We start from the raw sequence: 18,066 nt of genomic DNA, 5'->3' as shown, positions 1-18,066 counted from the left end.
CATGATTTCATTTACATGAAAAATTCAGAGTAGGTATATCCATAAATAGAGAAGACAGATTGGTAGTTTCCAGGGGCTAGAGAAAGGAAGGGATATAGAAAAAATTTTGGAACTGGATAGAGATTGCACATTGCTATGAATGCACTACAGGCTATTGACTTGTTTGCTTTAAAATGGCTTTTTATAAATTTTACCTAAAAAAGTTATATTTCCCATCAATTTGAACTAACTCCAGAAAAAAACGGGAAATTAGGAAATGTCTATAAAACATAAAATTCATACCCAAATATTTCTTAATTTTCAGTATCAGAGCATGGTAATGAGATATAGAATAAACTTTTAGTAAGACAATATTGTCAATAAAATAGAACTGTATATCCATATGGTACCTAAAACAGTAGGGTAGTTTTCAGTGAGTATTTGTTTAAAAAAAAAAATGAAGGGGTAGTTTGGCTCCTTGGATGTTTAAACCTTATCTCTCTGTGGCTAACTAAAAGACTACTCAAAAAGACAAAAAGTAGATACAGCCACAGAAAGCAGAATGGTGGCTGCCATAGGCTAGGCAGGGGAATGGAGAGCGATCATTTAACGGGTACAGAGTTGTAATTTTGTAAGAGGAAAAGAGTTCTGGAGATGGATGTTGGTGATGGCACCAAAACAATGTGAATGTTCGTAATGCCGGTGAATGATACAGTTAAAAATGGTTTCAATGCCAATTGAAGACAGCTTTTTTCCAAGAATTTATTTATTTTTTCATTTTTTTCAGTACTGAGGATTGAACCCAGAGGTGTTTCATCACTGAGCTATATTCCCCAGTCTTTTTTACTTTTTCTTTTTTTGAGACAGGGTCTCACTAAGTTGCTGAAGCTGGCCTGGAGCTTGTGATTCTCCTGCTTCAGCCTACTAAGTAGACAGGATCACAGAAAGGCATGCTGAAACTATGTAGGACACACAACAGAATAAACAAGTCTGAAGTTCGGAGATTAACACTTAGGATATAAATTCAGGAACCATCAATATAATAATGCAATGATAATAAAAGCATCAATAATAATAAAAGCAATAAGACTGATTGAGAATACATAGTAATTAAATAGAGATAGACTAAGAAAAGAGACCTAAGAGTTGAGACTTATCAACATTTACGTTTTTCTAATACCAAAAGCTTTCTTCCTTCTAACTATGTGGTTCAAGTAGGTAACATACCTCATCTCACACTGACTTGAGGTCATATGCCATAGGACCTTATTAGGGCTATGTTTTCATAGACTGTTAGACTAAGTTCTATCAGAGAAGAAAAATTTGCAACTTCATAAATTATATTTCTGCTTATGCTTTAATTCTAAAAATGAACTTCTTTTTAGCAGAGAGATTCTTGCTTAATTATATGTCATTTCTTTCCTGTCCCTAATAAAATAAAAGTGTGATTAGGTGTTATGATGGTGCCAATGTTTCACAACTCTTAGGCTTCCCAGTAGAAAGCCAAGGTCAATTAAGACCATCTATCAACACTGTTGACCAAACGATAAGGCCTTACTTAGAAAAAACCAACAGGAAGAGTTAATAAAGATAATTAATGTGCTAATTGTTTTGTTAGTTACACTTATGACCATAACATGTAGTGAAAAAAGGAAATTATTTTAACATCAGGCACCAGAGTTCCTCTTATGAAGGTGACTGTCTTTGTTGAGAAATATATCTCGATGGGTTGTTTGGGTTGGAGAAGAGGCCTCTCAAAGATATCAGAAAATAGAGAAACTTCTCTGCCTAAATTAGCAGAAATTAAGGGCCTTAAGAAAATGGAGAAGAAGAGACAAGGTCTGGTGCTAGTACAAATAAAGAATGCAACTTTGTAGAAGGCCATGACTAGTGACAAGGAAAGGTAACAGTAGTAAGGTGACCAAAGGCCTTTCAGGAAGAGTCATTAAAAATTACTGGCAGTATTTTAAATGTAAACTTTATCTACCTCCCCAAATCTTCAGAAATTATGCTGCATATGCAAGTGTCTAGTGCAAATGCTTGGGGAAGGGGAAAGGCATCAAAGAAAGAGGGCTAATTCTGTTTATAGAATAGCCTGGAGGCTGGGAGTGGTGAAAAAACACCTATAATCCCAATAACTGGAAAGGCTGAGGCAGGAAGATCCCAAGTTGGAGGCCAGCTTCAGCAACTTGGCAAGACCCTGACTCAAAACTAAGAAACAAAAATAAAATAAAAAAGAGCTGGGGTTGTACCTCAGTGGTAAAGTGCCCCAGGGTTCAACTCCAGGACCAAAAATAGAGCACATTGGTAGACTGTGTGCATGAACTGAAATAAAAATACTTGATTTAGTATAGCATGGAGCCAATAGAGAAAAACTCTGGGAGGCAAGACAGGGGCAAATCTGGAATTAGGCAGAAGTAGAAACTTGAAAATAAAAGCCACTTGCAAGGGGCTAAGGCTGTGGCTCAGTGGTAGCACGCCTTCCTCGAAGGTGTGAGGCACTGGGTTCGATACTCAGCACCACATAAAAAAAATAAATAAATAAAGATATTGTGTCCATCTACAACTAAAAAAATAAAATAAAAATAAATAAATAAGCCACTTGCAAGCCCTAAAAAGTCCCAGAAATCTTAAAAAGGCATTTTTATGTAGGCTAAGGTTAGCTTGAATCAATCATATTCAAACATTGAAAGTCAGTTTAATATCTGGAATATAAATATATTTTCTAAAAATTCTATAAATTGCTCATTCCTATTATTATGAAGCTTTGTAAAATTTTTTTTAGTACTAAGTTCTAAGAGGAAAATTCATTGTATAAAGTTCATTCCTTAAAAGAAGAAAAAGTCAACAAATAAATGACCTAACATTACATCTCAAAGCCCTAGAAAAAGAAGAACAAATCAACCTCAAAAGAAGTAGAAGACAGGAAATAATTAAAATCAGAGCTGAAATCAATGAAATTGAAACAAAAGAAACAACTGAAAAATTGACAAAACAAAAAGTTGGTTCTTTGAAAAAATAAATAAAATTGATAACCTCTTAGCTATGCCAATGAAGAGGAGAGAAAACTAAATTACTAACAACCGTGATGAAAAAGAAAATATCATGATGGACACTACAGAAATACATAAGATAATTAGAAATTATTTTGAAATTTTTTTAAGAGAGAGTGAGAGAGGAGAGAGAGAGAGAGAGAGAGAGAGAGAATTTTTAATATTTATTTTTTAGTTTTCGGCGGACACAACATCTTTGTTGGTATGTGGTGCTGAGGATCGAACCTGGGCCGCACGCATGCCAGGCGAGTGCGCTACGGCTTGAGCCACATCCCCAGCCCAATTTTGAAAATTTGTACTCCACTAGAATAGAAAATATCGAAGGCATCGATAAATTTCTAGAGTTATATGATTTGCCGAAACTGAATCAGGATGATATACACAAGTTAAACAGGTCAATTTCAAGCAATGAAGTAGAAGACACCATCAGAAACCTACCAACCAAGAAAAGCCCAGGACCAGATGGATACACAGCTGAGTTCTTCTACAAGACCTTCAAAGAAGAACTAATACCAATACTCCTCAAATTATTCCATGAAATATAAAAAGAGGGAACACTTCCAAACTCATTCTATGAGGCCAATATCACCCTGATTCCAAAACCAGACAAAGACACATCAAAGAAATAAAACTCCAGACCAATATCTCTAATGAACATAGATGCAAAAATTCTCAATAAAATTCTGGCAGCTTGGGCTGGGGATGTGGCTCAAGTGGTAGCATGCTTGCCTGGCATGCGTGCGGCCCGGGTTCGATCCTCAACACCACATACAAACAAAGATGTTGTGTCTGCCGAAAACTAAATAAATAATTAAATAAATTCTCTCTCTCTCTCTCTCTCTCTCTCTCTCTCTCTCTCTCTCTCTTTCTCTTTTAAAAAAAAATACCTTTAAAAAAAATTCTGGCAGCTCGAATACAAAAACATATTAAAAAAATAGTGCACCATGATCAAGTGGGGTTCATTCCAGTGATACAAGGTAGGTTCAACACACAGAAATCAATAAATGTAATTCATCATATCAATAGATTAAAGATAACAATCATATGATCATCTCAATAGACGCAGAAAAAGCATTTGACAAAATACAGCACCCTTCATGTTCAAAACACCAGAAAAACTAGGGATAACAGGAACATATCTCAACATTATAAATGCTGTCTATGCGTAGCCCAAGGCCAGCATCATTCTAAGTGGAGAAAAATTGAAAGCATTCCCTCTAAATACTGGAACAAGACAGGGAAGACAGGGATGCCCTGTTTCACCACTTCTATTTAACATAGTTCTTGAAACTCTAGCCAGATGAAAGAAATTAAAGGGATAAGATAGGAAAAGAAGAACTCAAACTATCACTATTTGCAGATGACATGATTCTATACCTAGAGAAGCCAAAAAATTCCACCAGAAAACTTCTAGAATAAATGAATTCAGAAAAGTAGGGGGATATAAAATCAACACTCATAAATCAAAGGTATTTTGCTACATCAGTGACAAATCCTCTGACAAAACAGATGAAAGACCTCTACAATGAAAACTACAGAACACTAAAGAAAGAAATTAAAGAAGACCTTAGAAGATGGAAAGGTCTCCTTTGTTCTTGGATAGGTAGAATTAATATTGTCAAAATGACCATACTACCAAAAGCACTATATAAATTTAATGCAATTCCAATCAAAATCTCAATGACATTCCTCATAGAAAAAGCAATCATGAAATTCATCTGGAAAAATAAGAGACCCAGAAGAACTAAAGCAATCCTTACCAAGAAGAGTAAAGCAGGTGGCATCACTATACCAGACCTTAAACTATACTACACAGCAATAGTAACAAAAATGGCATGGTATTGGCACCAAAATACACTTGTAGACCAATGGTACAGAATACAGGACACAGAAATAAACCCACATAAATACAATTATCTCATACTAGACAAAGGTGCCAAAAACATATATTGGAGAAAAGATAGCCTCTTCAACAAATGGTACTAAGAAAACTGGAAATTCCTATGCAGCAAAATAAAATTAAGCCCCTATCTCTCACCATGTGAAAAATTCAACTCAAAGTGGACCAAGAACATAGGAATTAAACCAGAGACCTGTGCCTAAGAGAAGAAAAAGAAGGCCCAAATCTTCATCATGGTCAGATTAGGCCCCGACTTCCTTAATAAGACTCCTATAGTGCAAGAAATAAAATCAAGAATCAATAAATGGGATGCATTCAAACTAAAAAACTTTTTCTCAGCAGAAGAAACAATCAGTGAGGTGATGAGAGCACCTACAGAATGGGAGCACATTTTTACCACACTCACAGATAGAGCACTAATCTCTAGGATATATGAAAAACTCAAAAAACTTAACACCAAATATACAAATAACCCAATCAATAAATTGGCCAAGGAACTGAACAGACATATATGAAAAAATGTTCAACTTCTCTAGCAATTAAGAGAAATGCAAATCAAAACTACTCTAAGATTTCATCTTTTTCCAGGCAGAATGGCAACTATTAGGAATACAATAAGTGTTAGCCAGGATGTTGGGGAAAAGGCACACTCATACATTGCTGGTGGGACTGCAAATTGGTGCAACCAATCTGGAAAGCATTCCTTGGAAAACTTGGAATGGAACCACCATTTGACCCAGCTATCCCACCCCTCTGTTTATACCCAAAGGACTTAAAAACAGCATACTACAGGGACACAGCCACATCAGCTGAATTCACAATAGGCAAACTGTGGAACCAACATAGATGTCCTTCAATAGACGAATGGATAAAAAAAAACTGTGGTATATATACACAATGGAATAATACTCAGCATTAAAAGAGAATAAAATCAGGGCATTTGCATGGATGGAGTGCAATGGATGGAGTCGGGGAATATAATGCTAAGGAAGCCAATCCCAAAAAAACAAAGGCCAAATGTTTTCTCTGATATGTGGATGCTAATCCATAATGCAGGGGCTGGGGGGGAGCATAGGAGGGAGGGAGGAACTTTAGACAGGGCAAAGGGGAGGGAGGTGAAGGGAGGAGGCAAGGGGGTAGGAAAGTTGGTAGAATGAGATGGCATCATTACCTAAAGTACATGTATGAAGACATGAATGGTGTGACTCTACTTTGTGTACAACCAGAGACATGAAAAATTATGCTCTATATGTGTACTATGAATTGAAATGCATTCTGCTGTCATATATAACAAATTAGAATAAATAAATTTTTAAAAATTTGCTCATTCCTATTATTGTGAATATTTATATATATATATATATATTAGTTATAGATGGACACAATACCTTCATTTATTTCTATGTGGTAAGCCACAATCCCAGGCCTATTGTGAGGCTTTTATATTCATGCTACAGAAATGCTGTAAAGTATTTACTTTTAGTATTTTCAGCTTTTAATTCAATTTTTAAAATTCAGAAAATTTACCATAATCCTACTCTCATATATATACATACACAAATTAAGTTGTTAAAAATATCCCTGTACCCTTCATTTCTATCTTCTCAAAGGTCACCATTATTACATATTTCAGTTTTATCATACATTTTCAGATTTTTTTCTATAATTATACAGCATACACTTAGCTTTCTGTTTTTCTTTCTAGAAAGGGAACTGTGCTAGCTAGGCATATGGTGCTGCAACCTGTTTGTATACTAATACATTATGGACACTTAATGTTCACTAAATCTTTCCAGGTCACAACTTGTCAAACTATTTTCTTAAATAGTTGCACAGCATTTAATTACATGAATTTATTATAATTTATCTAGCTCCCAACTGTCAGGTATTTATGCTTTTTCTAGGTTTTTGCTATTAAAATAATATCATAGTGAACTTTTTTGTGGTATCTTTGGGAATACACATATTTCAGTAGGACAGATTCATAGGAGTAGAATTCTTGTGTTAAAACACATGAGTAATTTAATTATTTATAGATAATGAAAAACTGCCCTCCCTTCTACCACTGAGCCTCAGCCCCAGCCCCAGCCCCAGTCCCTATTTTGTTTATTTTTAGGTGGTGCTGAGGATCAAACCCAATGCCTCACTGTGCTAGGCGAATGCTCTGCCACTGATCTACAACCACAGCCCCCCAATTAAATTTTATTTATTTTTATTGGTTTGCATTTTTTTTACTGATTTATAAGGGGTTCGTCTGTAATATTGATACATACATTTATGTGGTAAGTATTTTCCTTAAGGCCATGCTAGTCGTCTCCTAACACTGATTCTCATTCTTAACATCATGGTGTTATTTTAATAGTTATTATTTTTGTGGTGCTGAAGATTGAACCCAGATCCTTGTGCATGCTAAGCAAGAACTCCACTACTGAGCTACATCTCCAGTCCTATGGTATTCTTTTAAATAGGCAAATGGCCCCCAGCCAAAGACTGTATTTCTAAGCTTCCCTATAGCTAGAACTTGGTCTTCTGTGACTTAAGTTCTGTTCAAAAAGATGTGAACATATGTGATAACTTAGTGCATATGAGGAAAAGATATTTATAGCAGCCTGCTATCTAGAGTGGTAAGCCATCTTTAACCATGCAAAACCTGAGGACTAGCAGAAAGAAGGGAAGCTACCACTCTGGACAGTTTATACTCAGGATAGGCTTTATTATAAAGAAAAAAAAAAGTTCTATCTTTTTTAAGCCATTGTTGTCTTTTATGGTGCTAGTGGTTGAACCTAAGGCCTCATGCATGCTAGGCAAATGCTCTACCACTGAGCTTCATCTCTAGTCCCTTTTGTTTTATTTGTTACAATTTCTATTCTAATGTATTACTTATATAATTATGCTGTTCTAATTTATATCCTAATAGGCAATTTGGAATCTAGATGTGAGGTGCTGCTATAATTCAAATTTTAAAATGTGGTTCTAGGCACTGGGGTATAGGTCAGTGGTTCAATTCAAGTATCAAAAAAAATAAATAAATAAATAAAAGTGGCACGGGCTTACTAGTCAGACAGTAGGTGGTTAAGATATAGCAGGCTGGAATGTTGGTGATCTTTGTTATTTGTGCCAAAACATTTGGTAAACTCATTACCTGTGATACCCTGGAAGGCAGACCACAGAACAAGTGCACATACAACCATAGGGAAAAGGCTGACAAAATTCACACTGTGTTGACTATTTCTTGACACATTCAGCAAAGTCCTAAAAGAAGAGATGAGCTCAGTCTAGAGGTTCCCAGTGTGCAAGCAAAGATGGATGGGAATATTTCTCTTCCTGTAGTTGACAATCTATTCACTACAGCTCATAAGTTTAGGTCATACATCCAACTGCTTCAGAAACCCAAGGGAGCCTCAACCTTTTCTCAAGCACCTGTTGTAAGAACCTCTGAAAATTAGGAGTGGTGTGCATAACTATAGCCTCAACTATTTAGAAAGCAGAGGCAGGAGGATTCCAAGTTCAAGTCCAGACTGGGCAATTCAGTGAGGACCAAGCTCAAAATAAAAAAGGCAGGGGGGAACGGCTGGGGATGTGGCTCAAGTGGTAGTGCGCTCACCTGGCATGCGCGGGGCACTGGGCTCGATCCTCAGCATCAGGGTGGAGGGGGAATCTCTGATAGACAATGGGAGAGAACTCTACTGCAAAGATTCAACCCACTCTCAGACTAGGGAATGGGAAAAGCATAGACTGCAAATCAAATATCAGACTTGTCAAGCTTAACACTACCTAAAATGAGATCCCTGGCTTTCAACTGGAATGACCCAAGCAAGGCCAACAAAGCAGTCATCTACCAACTTTTGATTTGTTTTTTGTTTCTTGTGGTACTAGGGATTAAACTCAGGCCTGTTCTACCACTGAGCAAATATCCCCAGTCCTTTTATTTTTTGAGACGGGATCCACTAAGTTGACCAGGCTGGTTTTGAATTTGTGATCCTCCTCCCTCAGCTTTTTGATAGCTGGGATTACAGGTATATACCACAGCACTTGGCTCCAAGTTGTTGTTTTTGCTTTTTATGCAAATACCTGTTGTTGTTATTGTTGTTAATTAAAATGCCTGAGAATTAACAAATCTGGTATGCTAAGAAGTGTAATTGTTCAGCCCCTAAAGTTAATCCTCAGACACTTTAGATTTATCCTTGTAGAAAATAGGTAACAAAAGCTGGATCATTCCAACAAAAGAACACATACTTCATGAGGACCACTGCAGATGAGGCTACCTTTAAGAATAATGAATAAGGGGCTGGGGATGTGGCTCAAGCGGTAGCGCGCTCGCCTGGCATGCGTGCAGCCTGGGTTCGATCCTCAGCACCACATACAAACAAAGATGTTGTGTCTGCCGAAAACTAAAAAATAAATATTAAAAAATTCTCAAAAAAAAAATTCTCTCTCTCTCTCTCTCTCTCTCTTTAAAAGAAAATTAACAAATTAGAGACTCCTTGGACAGGAAAGCCAGAGGTGATAGTTTCTTGATATTAAAAAAAAAAAATAGAAAGAAAAAAAAAAGTAGAACCAACAGTGTGTGCCCCAAACAAGATGGACACAATTCATTCATTCCTTCCTTCCTTCCTTCCTTCCTTCCTTCCTTCCTTCCTTCCTTCCTACATGGTGCTGAGGATCGAACCCAGGACCTCATACATGCAAGGTAAGAGCTCAACAACTGAGCTACAACCCCATCCCCTCTAGAGTCTTAAAAATCAAAAGAAAGGTCTGGGGTTGTGGCTCAGCAGAATGCTTGCCTAGCATGTGCAAGGCCCTGGGTTCAATCTTCAACACCACATAAAAATAAATAAATAAAAGTATTATTTGTGTCCAACTACAACTAAAAAATATTTTTAAAACATTTTAAAAATAAATAAAGAGAAGAACAATCCTACTGATATAGAGTTACACTTTATAGCATTTTTATGTACTCAGGATCTTTTATATCCATCTAATTTCCTCCCATCACAATTTAAGTGTATAATCTTGTGTCCTACAGTCTTTTAATAAGTAAATAAGTACATCTACAATTATAAGTCTTTGGCATCTGAGAACAGTTATTAAGTCATCCTTCATTTTACCCTCTTCAAGTTAACCTAATTTCTTTGATTTATCTTAAATATTTTCAGCATTTTTGAAAGCTTAAATTCTTTTTTTTAATTGATTATTTAAAGCATTACATAGCTCATGATATATCATCTTTCATACATTTGACTCAAATTGTGTTTTGAACTCCCATTTTCACCCCAAATACAGATTGCAGAATCACATCTGTTACATATTCACATTTTTACATAATGCCATATTAGTGACTGTTCTATTCTGCTACCTTTCCTATCCCCTACTATCCCCCCTCCCCTCCCCTCCCCTCCCATCTTCCCTCTCTACCTCCCCTGCTGTTGTTCAATTCTATCCCTTTTTTTTTCCCTCCCCCTTGCCCCTCATGACCTCTTATAATTTTATGTATCATTGAAGGTCTCCTACCATTTCCGTATGCTTTCCCTTCTCTCTCCGTTTCTCTCCCCCCAATCGTCTTTGTTTACTGTAGTCTTTTCCTCATGCTCTTCCTTCCTGTTCTGTTCTTAGTTGCTCTCTTTATATCAAAGCAGACATTTGGCATTTGTTTTTTAGAGCTTGGCTAGCTTCGCTTAGCATAATCTGCTCTAATGCCATCCACTTCCCTGCAAATTCTATGATTTTGTCATTTCTTAGTGCTGCATAATACTCCATTGTGTATAGATGCCACATTTTTTTATCCATTCATCTATTGAGGGGCATCTAGGTTGGTTCCACAGTCTAGCTATTGTGAATTGTGCCGCTATAATCATTGATGCAGCCGTATCCCTATAGTGCGCTCTTTTAAGGTCCTCAGGGAATAGTCCGAGAAGTGCGATAGCTGGGTCAAATGGTGGATCCATTCCCAGCTTGAAAGCTTAAATTCTTATATGCAATATTAGGAAAATATTACATATTTTACAAGGATAATTTTTACAGTTATGTAAAAAGCAATGTGATAGATATAATACAATCATGAATAATAAGTGAAGACATAGAAAAACTGTCATTTAAATATTAATTTTATACTGTGGTTCTATTTCTAGCATTCTAGAGCTATAGATTCTAAAGCTTAAAATTACATAATCCTTACCAGGGGACTTTCCTTGTTGTGAGTTGCTTCTTCGCTCTCTGTATCTGGCTGGAGTGGATAAGCCTGTGTCTTTACTAGATTTGCTAGCTGGCCCCATTTCTGAAATGAGGAATCCCATCTGTTCTGAAGGCAAGATATTCTCAGGTGGACTGGTCTGGCATTTTATACTGGCATCCACCTAAAATATTAAATTCATTTATTATTCTGAGATTTCCCCAAAATATGTACTAAAAGTTAATTAATCTATCAGAGGGTTGTGTTACAGAAATATGATCCAGCCAGGCACAGTAGTGCACTCCTATAAACCCACCTCCTTGGGAGTCTGAGGCAGGAGGATCGTAAATTCAAGCCAGCCTCAGCAACTTAGCAAGGCCCTAAGCAATTTAGCAAGACCCTGTCTCAAAATTTAAAAATAAGAAGGGCTGAGGATGTGGCTCAATGGTTAAGCACCTATGGGTTTAATCCTTGGTATCAAAAAATATATATAATAATAATAAACAAAAGCTTGGAGATGTAGTTCAGTGGTAGAGTGTTCAAACACCCAGAATCCACCCCAACACAACCATGATGCAACAAACATGCTTATAAAGCTTTTCATCCTTATGAATAGTACCTTTAATTAGCTTGCTATCTAATTATTTAATAGTAAGATGTTTATTTCCCCATACTCAAACCATTGAAATGTATGTGGAACTACAATATTCACTTATTATGATCAAAGATTTACCATGAGACTTGATGATTTTTAACTTATAAGAGAGTAAGATATTTTAAACCCTGACTGGCTAAAAACCACCATCTTTTTCTACTCTAGCATATGTTCCATCAGATTTCCCCTACTAGTTGGCGATGCTGAGATGATCATAGTCATAATCCTGTTGAATTCTGTCAATAAAACCTGAATACTTTATTTTACTAATTTTGTATTCTTTGTGTCTTTAAAATGTTGTCAAAATTGAATAAGCTTTAGTCCCTATAAAATTTAAATTCATTTGTTTCACAAATGATCATCTTTGGATTGTTAAATCATTTTGTCAAGGTGACCAATTTCTAAAATATTCAATTTCTTTATCATTTATTTAAAATTAAACTATATAATGAAAACAAGGTTAAAAGTTATAAACAGCTTTCCTGAGCTGTGGTGTTCAAATATACTAATGAAAGAAAAAGTAACTGTGTACATGCAATTTTAAGATACAAAATCCAATATTCTAAATGTGACTATGAAGAAAAAAAGACAAATTTTGTATTCTTTCTACAGATATATTCAAAACATAATTTTTTTCCTACTGAATTAACATCACTATCTTAATGTAATAGATCTCAATAGTTAGGCTCAAAAAGGAAAGAGTTGATAGGAATCTTAAGACATCTGGATCTAAAATTAGAACTAAAAAAAAAAAAAAGACTGCAAACAAAACAAAACACACCAAAAGTTATCTTTGGAGTATCTAACAATAAAAAGATTTTCAGTCCTATTAAAAGAAAAAAAAATCAGCAAGCATTGGTGACACACGTCTGTAATCCCAGCTTCTCAGGAGGCTCAAGTTTCAGGCCAGGATGGGCAACATAGCAAGACCCTGTCTCAAAAAAAAAAGTACTGGGGGTTTAGTAATAGGGCTTTTACCTAGCAAGTTCGAATTCCTGATACTTCATACTTCAATCCCCAGTAACACACACACCGCACACACAAAGAAGAAAACAAGAAAAAATCCAAAATGAAAAACGTTTCTCAGGCTAAGATCCATAAAAAAATTAAAGTCAGAAAAAAAATAAGTTAACTCACAAGATAATATTACTTTGGATATACTTTTGATGAGTTATTCTTTTTTTTTCTTAATATTTATTTTTTAGTTCTCGGCGGACACAACATCTTTGTTGGTATGTGGTGCTGAGGATCGAACCCGGGCCGCACGCATGCCAGGCGAGCGCGCTACCGCTTGAGCCACATCCCCAGCCCATGATGAGTTATTCTTACTAATTATTTAGAATCAAAGTTTATTTATTTTATCGTCATATACTAACAGTAATAAAGGAATTAATCTCTTCCTTCAGAATGTGTCCCTCAAACTACAGTCAGAATTCTGCTTTGGGAATGTAAGCAATAGTAAGAAGTTTGAACACAATATACTCATTATTCAAATACAGTGATGTTTTAAAAAAATGGTAAGAAAAGACCTCCAACCATATCCTTACCCCCATCTACAAATAACTTGGAAAATCCTTATATCATCTGGCAAATAAACCACTCCATATTAGGCATATCTAGTCCATCCAAATTAAAATAGGAAGCAAAACTCAAAGGATGATTTTAATATGAAAACAAGTTTTAATGTCCAGTCTGCCACTTCAAACTATAACAATAGTAAGATGAGTCTAGGGGTTAAGGTAACTCCTTTATGAATCTTTCGTGCAGAACCACAGGGATGTGATCCTTTTGGAAAGTGAAATGAACCGGTATTAAACCCAAATAAAACCTAGAAAAATTCCACTAGAAGATTCTTTAACAAGAAGCATTGTGTACTTTGAACTTTATTATAATTCTTTTGTTTGCCCTCTTACCTGGTGTGTGTTGAATGGTAGCCCTTCCTGCACAAATACTACTGAAGATGGAGATGGATTATGACTTAGCTGCTCCTTCAGTTTGACGTGAGCTTGTTGTATGGCTGCAGATTCCTGCATTGTACTATTTTCCACAGGTTGAGCTGTGTGGATGGTATAGATGTACTCAGGTGACTGTGGTAGAGAGCAGGTAATTGCTTGTTCTGTTCCAACCACAAAAGATGTAATATCTGAGCCTACAGGAGTAAGTGGCTCCAGCTGGCTAGCCTGACTTGTGGACGATGGATTGCTGTTGCTTGAATTAGCTAGGATATGTTGGCCTCTGTTAGACTGAGATGTTGGGCACTGATTCTCAACAGGTTCCACCTTCACCATCTCCAATTTAGGGGAGGAATGCAACTCATCTACTATCTGAAAGACAGCCTCTAGGTTTACTTCCGTCTTTTTATTTTCATCAGTAGCACTGCAAGGCCAATTAGAAGGCAAAAATTCAACTGGATAGGAGGATTGCATTGGAGGATTCTGGGAAAAGAGAAAATAGGACTGTTTGGATAGAAAATCAAATATGAGATTAAGGAGGAAAGAAACAACATTTAGGCTCACCAATGCTTAGCACATATGACTTATAAGCTTAAAGATCACTAAGAAAATCTGAATGCTAATCTTTTCAGCAATGGCAGCTTCAAATGTATTGTTAATATTTATTTAGTATCTACCATATGTCAGCCATTATACTAAGTTTAATACTGGAGTAAAGCACTAATTCTCAGGGTTCAAGTTCACAAAAGCAAAAAGCTATAATATCTAAATACCCATTTGCCGATCGAATGTCTATATAACCAAATTCTTCCATAAAGGTTTATAGTCAAAACATTATTTTATTTATATTATACTATCTTAGGAATACAGCAAGTAAATGGCAAACACAAGATGCTCATAAATCTACCAATCCTTCTACAGAATCAGGGGAAGGTACTGAATTCTGCTCCAAATGATCTGGGGAAAAAAATGGATAGAATATCAATGTCCTTTAGTTCCTGAGATTACTTTCGATAATGAAACAACAAACCAGAATAGCTGTGCATTTAGTTTTATATCTTTAAGACATATCCATAAACATACATATGTATCTATTCATACTTATCTAAATAACGTATAAAGACATAAAGATCTTCATACAAATGTCTAAATTATTTATTTACATATATAGTGTTTTGCACAAAGTAGGCTTTCAATGTGTTTGCTAATTATCTCAGTTATAAACATAAAATACAGAAGAGCTATGAATAAATAGATACAAAGAATTGATGTTGTCAAATGTACTACAATGATGATATCAATGAGTTTTAGGAGGTTAATGCCCAATAAATTATGTAAATTCAAAGAGTATAAGTATCAAGCCATTACCATAGTACCATGAGTCTTTACTATGTGACAGGAACATAAAAAAATACTCTATATAATAATTATTTCATTTAATGCCCATAAGAACCCCATGACAGGTGATATTCTCCATTTCCAAATGATAAAACTGAGGTTCAGAGAAATACCGAAATTTAATCAAAGTAGCAATGAAATAACTGACAGAGCCAGGTTTCAAGGTTTGCCTGACTCTAGATCTTTTGCTCTCAACTATGACAATATACTGACCTTTGATACACATTCTCACCAGTACCTAGAGTCTAACTGCACTGATTTTTAGGATGTACTCTGAAATGCTTTTCCTTTTTCAAGTTTTAAATTTTATGTCCCCTTATTTCTTTATTCCTAAAATAAACATGTACTACTGTTGTAGTAAGAAAAAATCTTCATAAAATGTTTAATTTAAAACATGAGGCAAGAGGATCATGAGTTCAAACCCAGCCTCAGCAACTTAGCAAGGCCTAAGCAACTTAGCAAGATCCTGTCTCTAATAAAATATTTAAAAAGGTTGGGGGATATGGCTCAGTGATTAAGTGCCCTGATACCAATCAATCAATCAATCAATCAATAAAACATGAAAATAATCAAGATATAAATACTTTCAGATTATCTCCAATGTGATCCATGACTGTGTCCGGATCTACAAACAAGAGCACGGTGGGACAGGTATGTCCCTCCAGAGAAGAACAAACTGAGCACTGATAATGCTTGATGATATTGGCCATGAAAAACAGCCAACTAAGTTGCTTTGTCTCTTGATCTGATTCTATACTCTTCTAACAATAATTTGATTATCTACTTACTTGTCATGTAGATTAAAAGAAAAAAATCTTATCCTATAAATAGCAATATAAAACATTTTAGTCAAAGCAATTATTTCCTAAGAAATAATAATAAGATATTTGAAGAACAGTGTATATAACATTCAGGATAAAGCTAGGGACTATCTCTTGAATTTCTTATTTTTTTACATCATTTTTCCTTTTTTCTTAAAAAAAAAGTCTTACCATCTTGGAAGAATCTGTCATTTGGTGACATATCTGGTATTCATAAAAAGTCTACAATAGCACTATATAAAATACCTTTCAGCAATAATGGGAATGTTCTATTTTGGTGCTGAACAATTTGGGAGCCACTACTCATATGAGACTGTTGTACTTGAAATGTGGCTAGGGTGATGAATACATGAACTTTAAAATTTCACCCCATTTCAAATAATTTAAATGTAAAAGGCCACATGTGGCTAGTGGCTACCATATTCGACAGTGCTACCCTAGAAGAATACTCAAAACATCATTCCTATCAATCCTCTTTTATTTTGAACTGAGAAGCCAGTTCAGTGGTGCATGCCTCCAGTGGCTCAGGAGGCTAAGGCAGGCTAACACAGGAGGATATCGAGTTCAAAGTCAGCCTTGGCAACAATGAGACACTTAGCAATTCGGTAACACCCTGTCTCTAAATAAAACACAAACTAGGGCTGGGGATATGGTTCAGTGGTCAAGTGCCCCTGAGTTCAATCCCTGGTACCAAAAAGAAATTATTGAGAACTGAGAAAACTGAGTCCATAACCCAAGCTTATCTATGGCTACCTCATTAATATAAAATTACACTTTGAAATTTTGCAAGGTCAATAATATTGCACATGAAACACATCATATCCATGAATCTTACCTGGAAGTAGTTGCAGTGTGCGTAGGAAGAGGCAGTGGGAGTGACACAACTACTTAGAGCGTCCATGTGGGTAGAAGGAGAGCAGCACTGTAGAACAGCTGGAACAAATTTAAACACAGACAAGCCATCAACCAAAATAAATCTCTACACCATTCAAGGTTCTGCCCTCTTTTGATCTGGAAAGAAGTCCAAAGAAGAGCTTCCTTCATGTGTCTAAAAAAATTGTATTTAGTCCAATCAGCTGCTATTTTTTTAAAATATCATGATTATATAATAAACTTTTTCATAAACTTTAAAAGGGTCCATGTCTACTTTTATAAGTGATTTCTTTAGCACCTAAACATTTTGTTACCTTTCTAATTAAACATTTCTTATTGAAAGTAATTTCAGTTTATTGAAAATATCAAAATATATTTGGAATTCCTAAATAATTGTTTCAATCATTTTAGCAGTAACAACCATTAAGAGGGGGGAGTGTTTTAAAAGAGTAAAATAAGTATAAAATATTCTCCAAATGTTCTTATCATTAAACAATGCATCTGGTAGAAATACATGCAAAAAATGTTTTAACATTTAGGCAAATGGGTAGGAATGTAGCTCCTAGAGCCAGACTGCTTGACTTTGGAGCTGAGCTCCACAATTTAATAGCTGTATTAATTTGAGCATAGTTAACCTCTTTGGGTCTCAGGATAATAAATAAGGATAATAACAGACTCTACCTAATATGGTAGTTATGAGGAATGAATGAGCTAATATGCACAAAGCACTTAGAATAGTAATGGAAGACAGTAAGCAATCAACAAAAGCAGCTATGATTTTAACTAAAGAAACTATTTTTTGTGGTGCTGGGAATGGAACCAAAAAATACATTTTTCCAAACTTTCTCTTTATAGTTAGGACACCACGAAAAGATCGATTCTTTGTACTGGAACGGTTATACTTACAGATGCAGTCTTAATAGGTTGAGTCTCCTCTTTTCCAGAGAGAGACTCTCCAGTACGAATGAGAATCAGTTATAACATCACACCTTTGGAGTAAACAGAGGATGGTATGTATTGAGTACCTACCATGCTCCAGGCACAGTGGTAGATGCTTTACATATATCACTTCAAGCAATAATCATATGAAGTATTAACATTACTTTATAAAATAAGGGAAATAAAAGATATTAAAAATTTGCCAAAAGTCACAAAACTGATAGTGACAGCCAGTATCCAAACTCCAAAACACATGCTCTTTATAACACAGTACTTCCCTAAGCTTTCCTTTTTCCTGAAATGTAAAATTTTAATAGCAAAAATTTA

At 35.5% G+C, this 18,066-nt stretch overlaps 1 protein-coding gene across 1 annotated transcript in view; it reads right to left on the bottom strand.

The window, feature by feature from the left end:
* Positions 1 to 18,066, bottom strand: part of HSF5 (heat shock transcription factor 5) — a 41,091-nt gene that overhangs the window by 7,551 nt on the left and 15,474 nt on the right. Inside the window, exons 3-5 of the mRNA XM_081272795.1 lie at positions 16,763 to 16,860; positions 13,670 to 14,191; positions 11,108 to 11,285 (exon numbers count right to left, since the gene is read on the bottom strand). Of these exons, the coding sequence (XP_081128921.1) occupies positions 11,108 to 11,285; positions 13,670 to 14,191; positions 16,763 to 16,860 (798 nt within the window). The remainder of the gene's footprint in view (positions 1 to 11,107; positions 11,286 to 13,669; positions 14,192 to 16,762; positions 16,861 to 18,066) is intronic.

Source organism: Spermophilus citellus, assembly GCF_964194105.1.
Source record: "Spermophilus citellus genome assembly, chromosome: 17".
NCBI lineage: Eukaryota > Metazoa > Chordata > Mammalia > Rodentia > Sciuridae > Spermophilus > Spermophilus citellus.
Note: the sequence above shows the minus strand (reverse complement) of the source record. Positions and strands in the feature narration are given on the sequence as shown.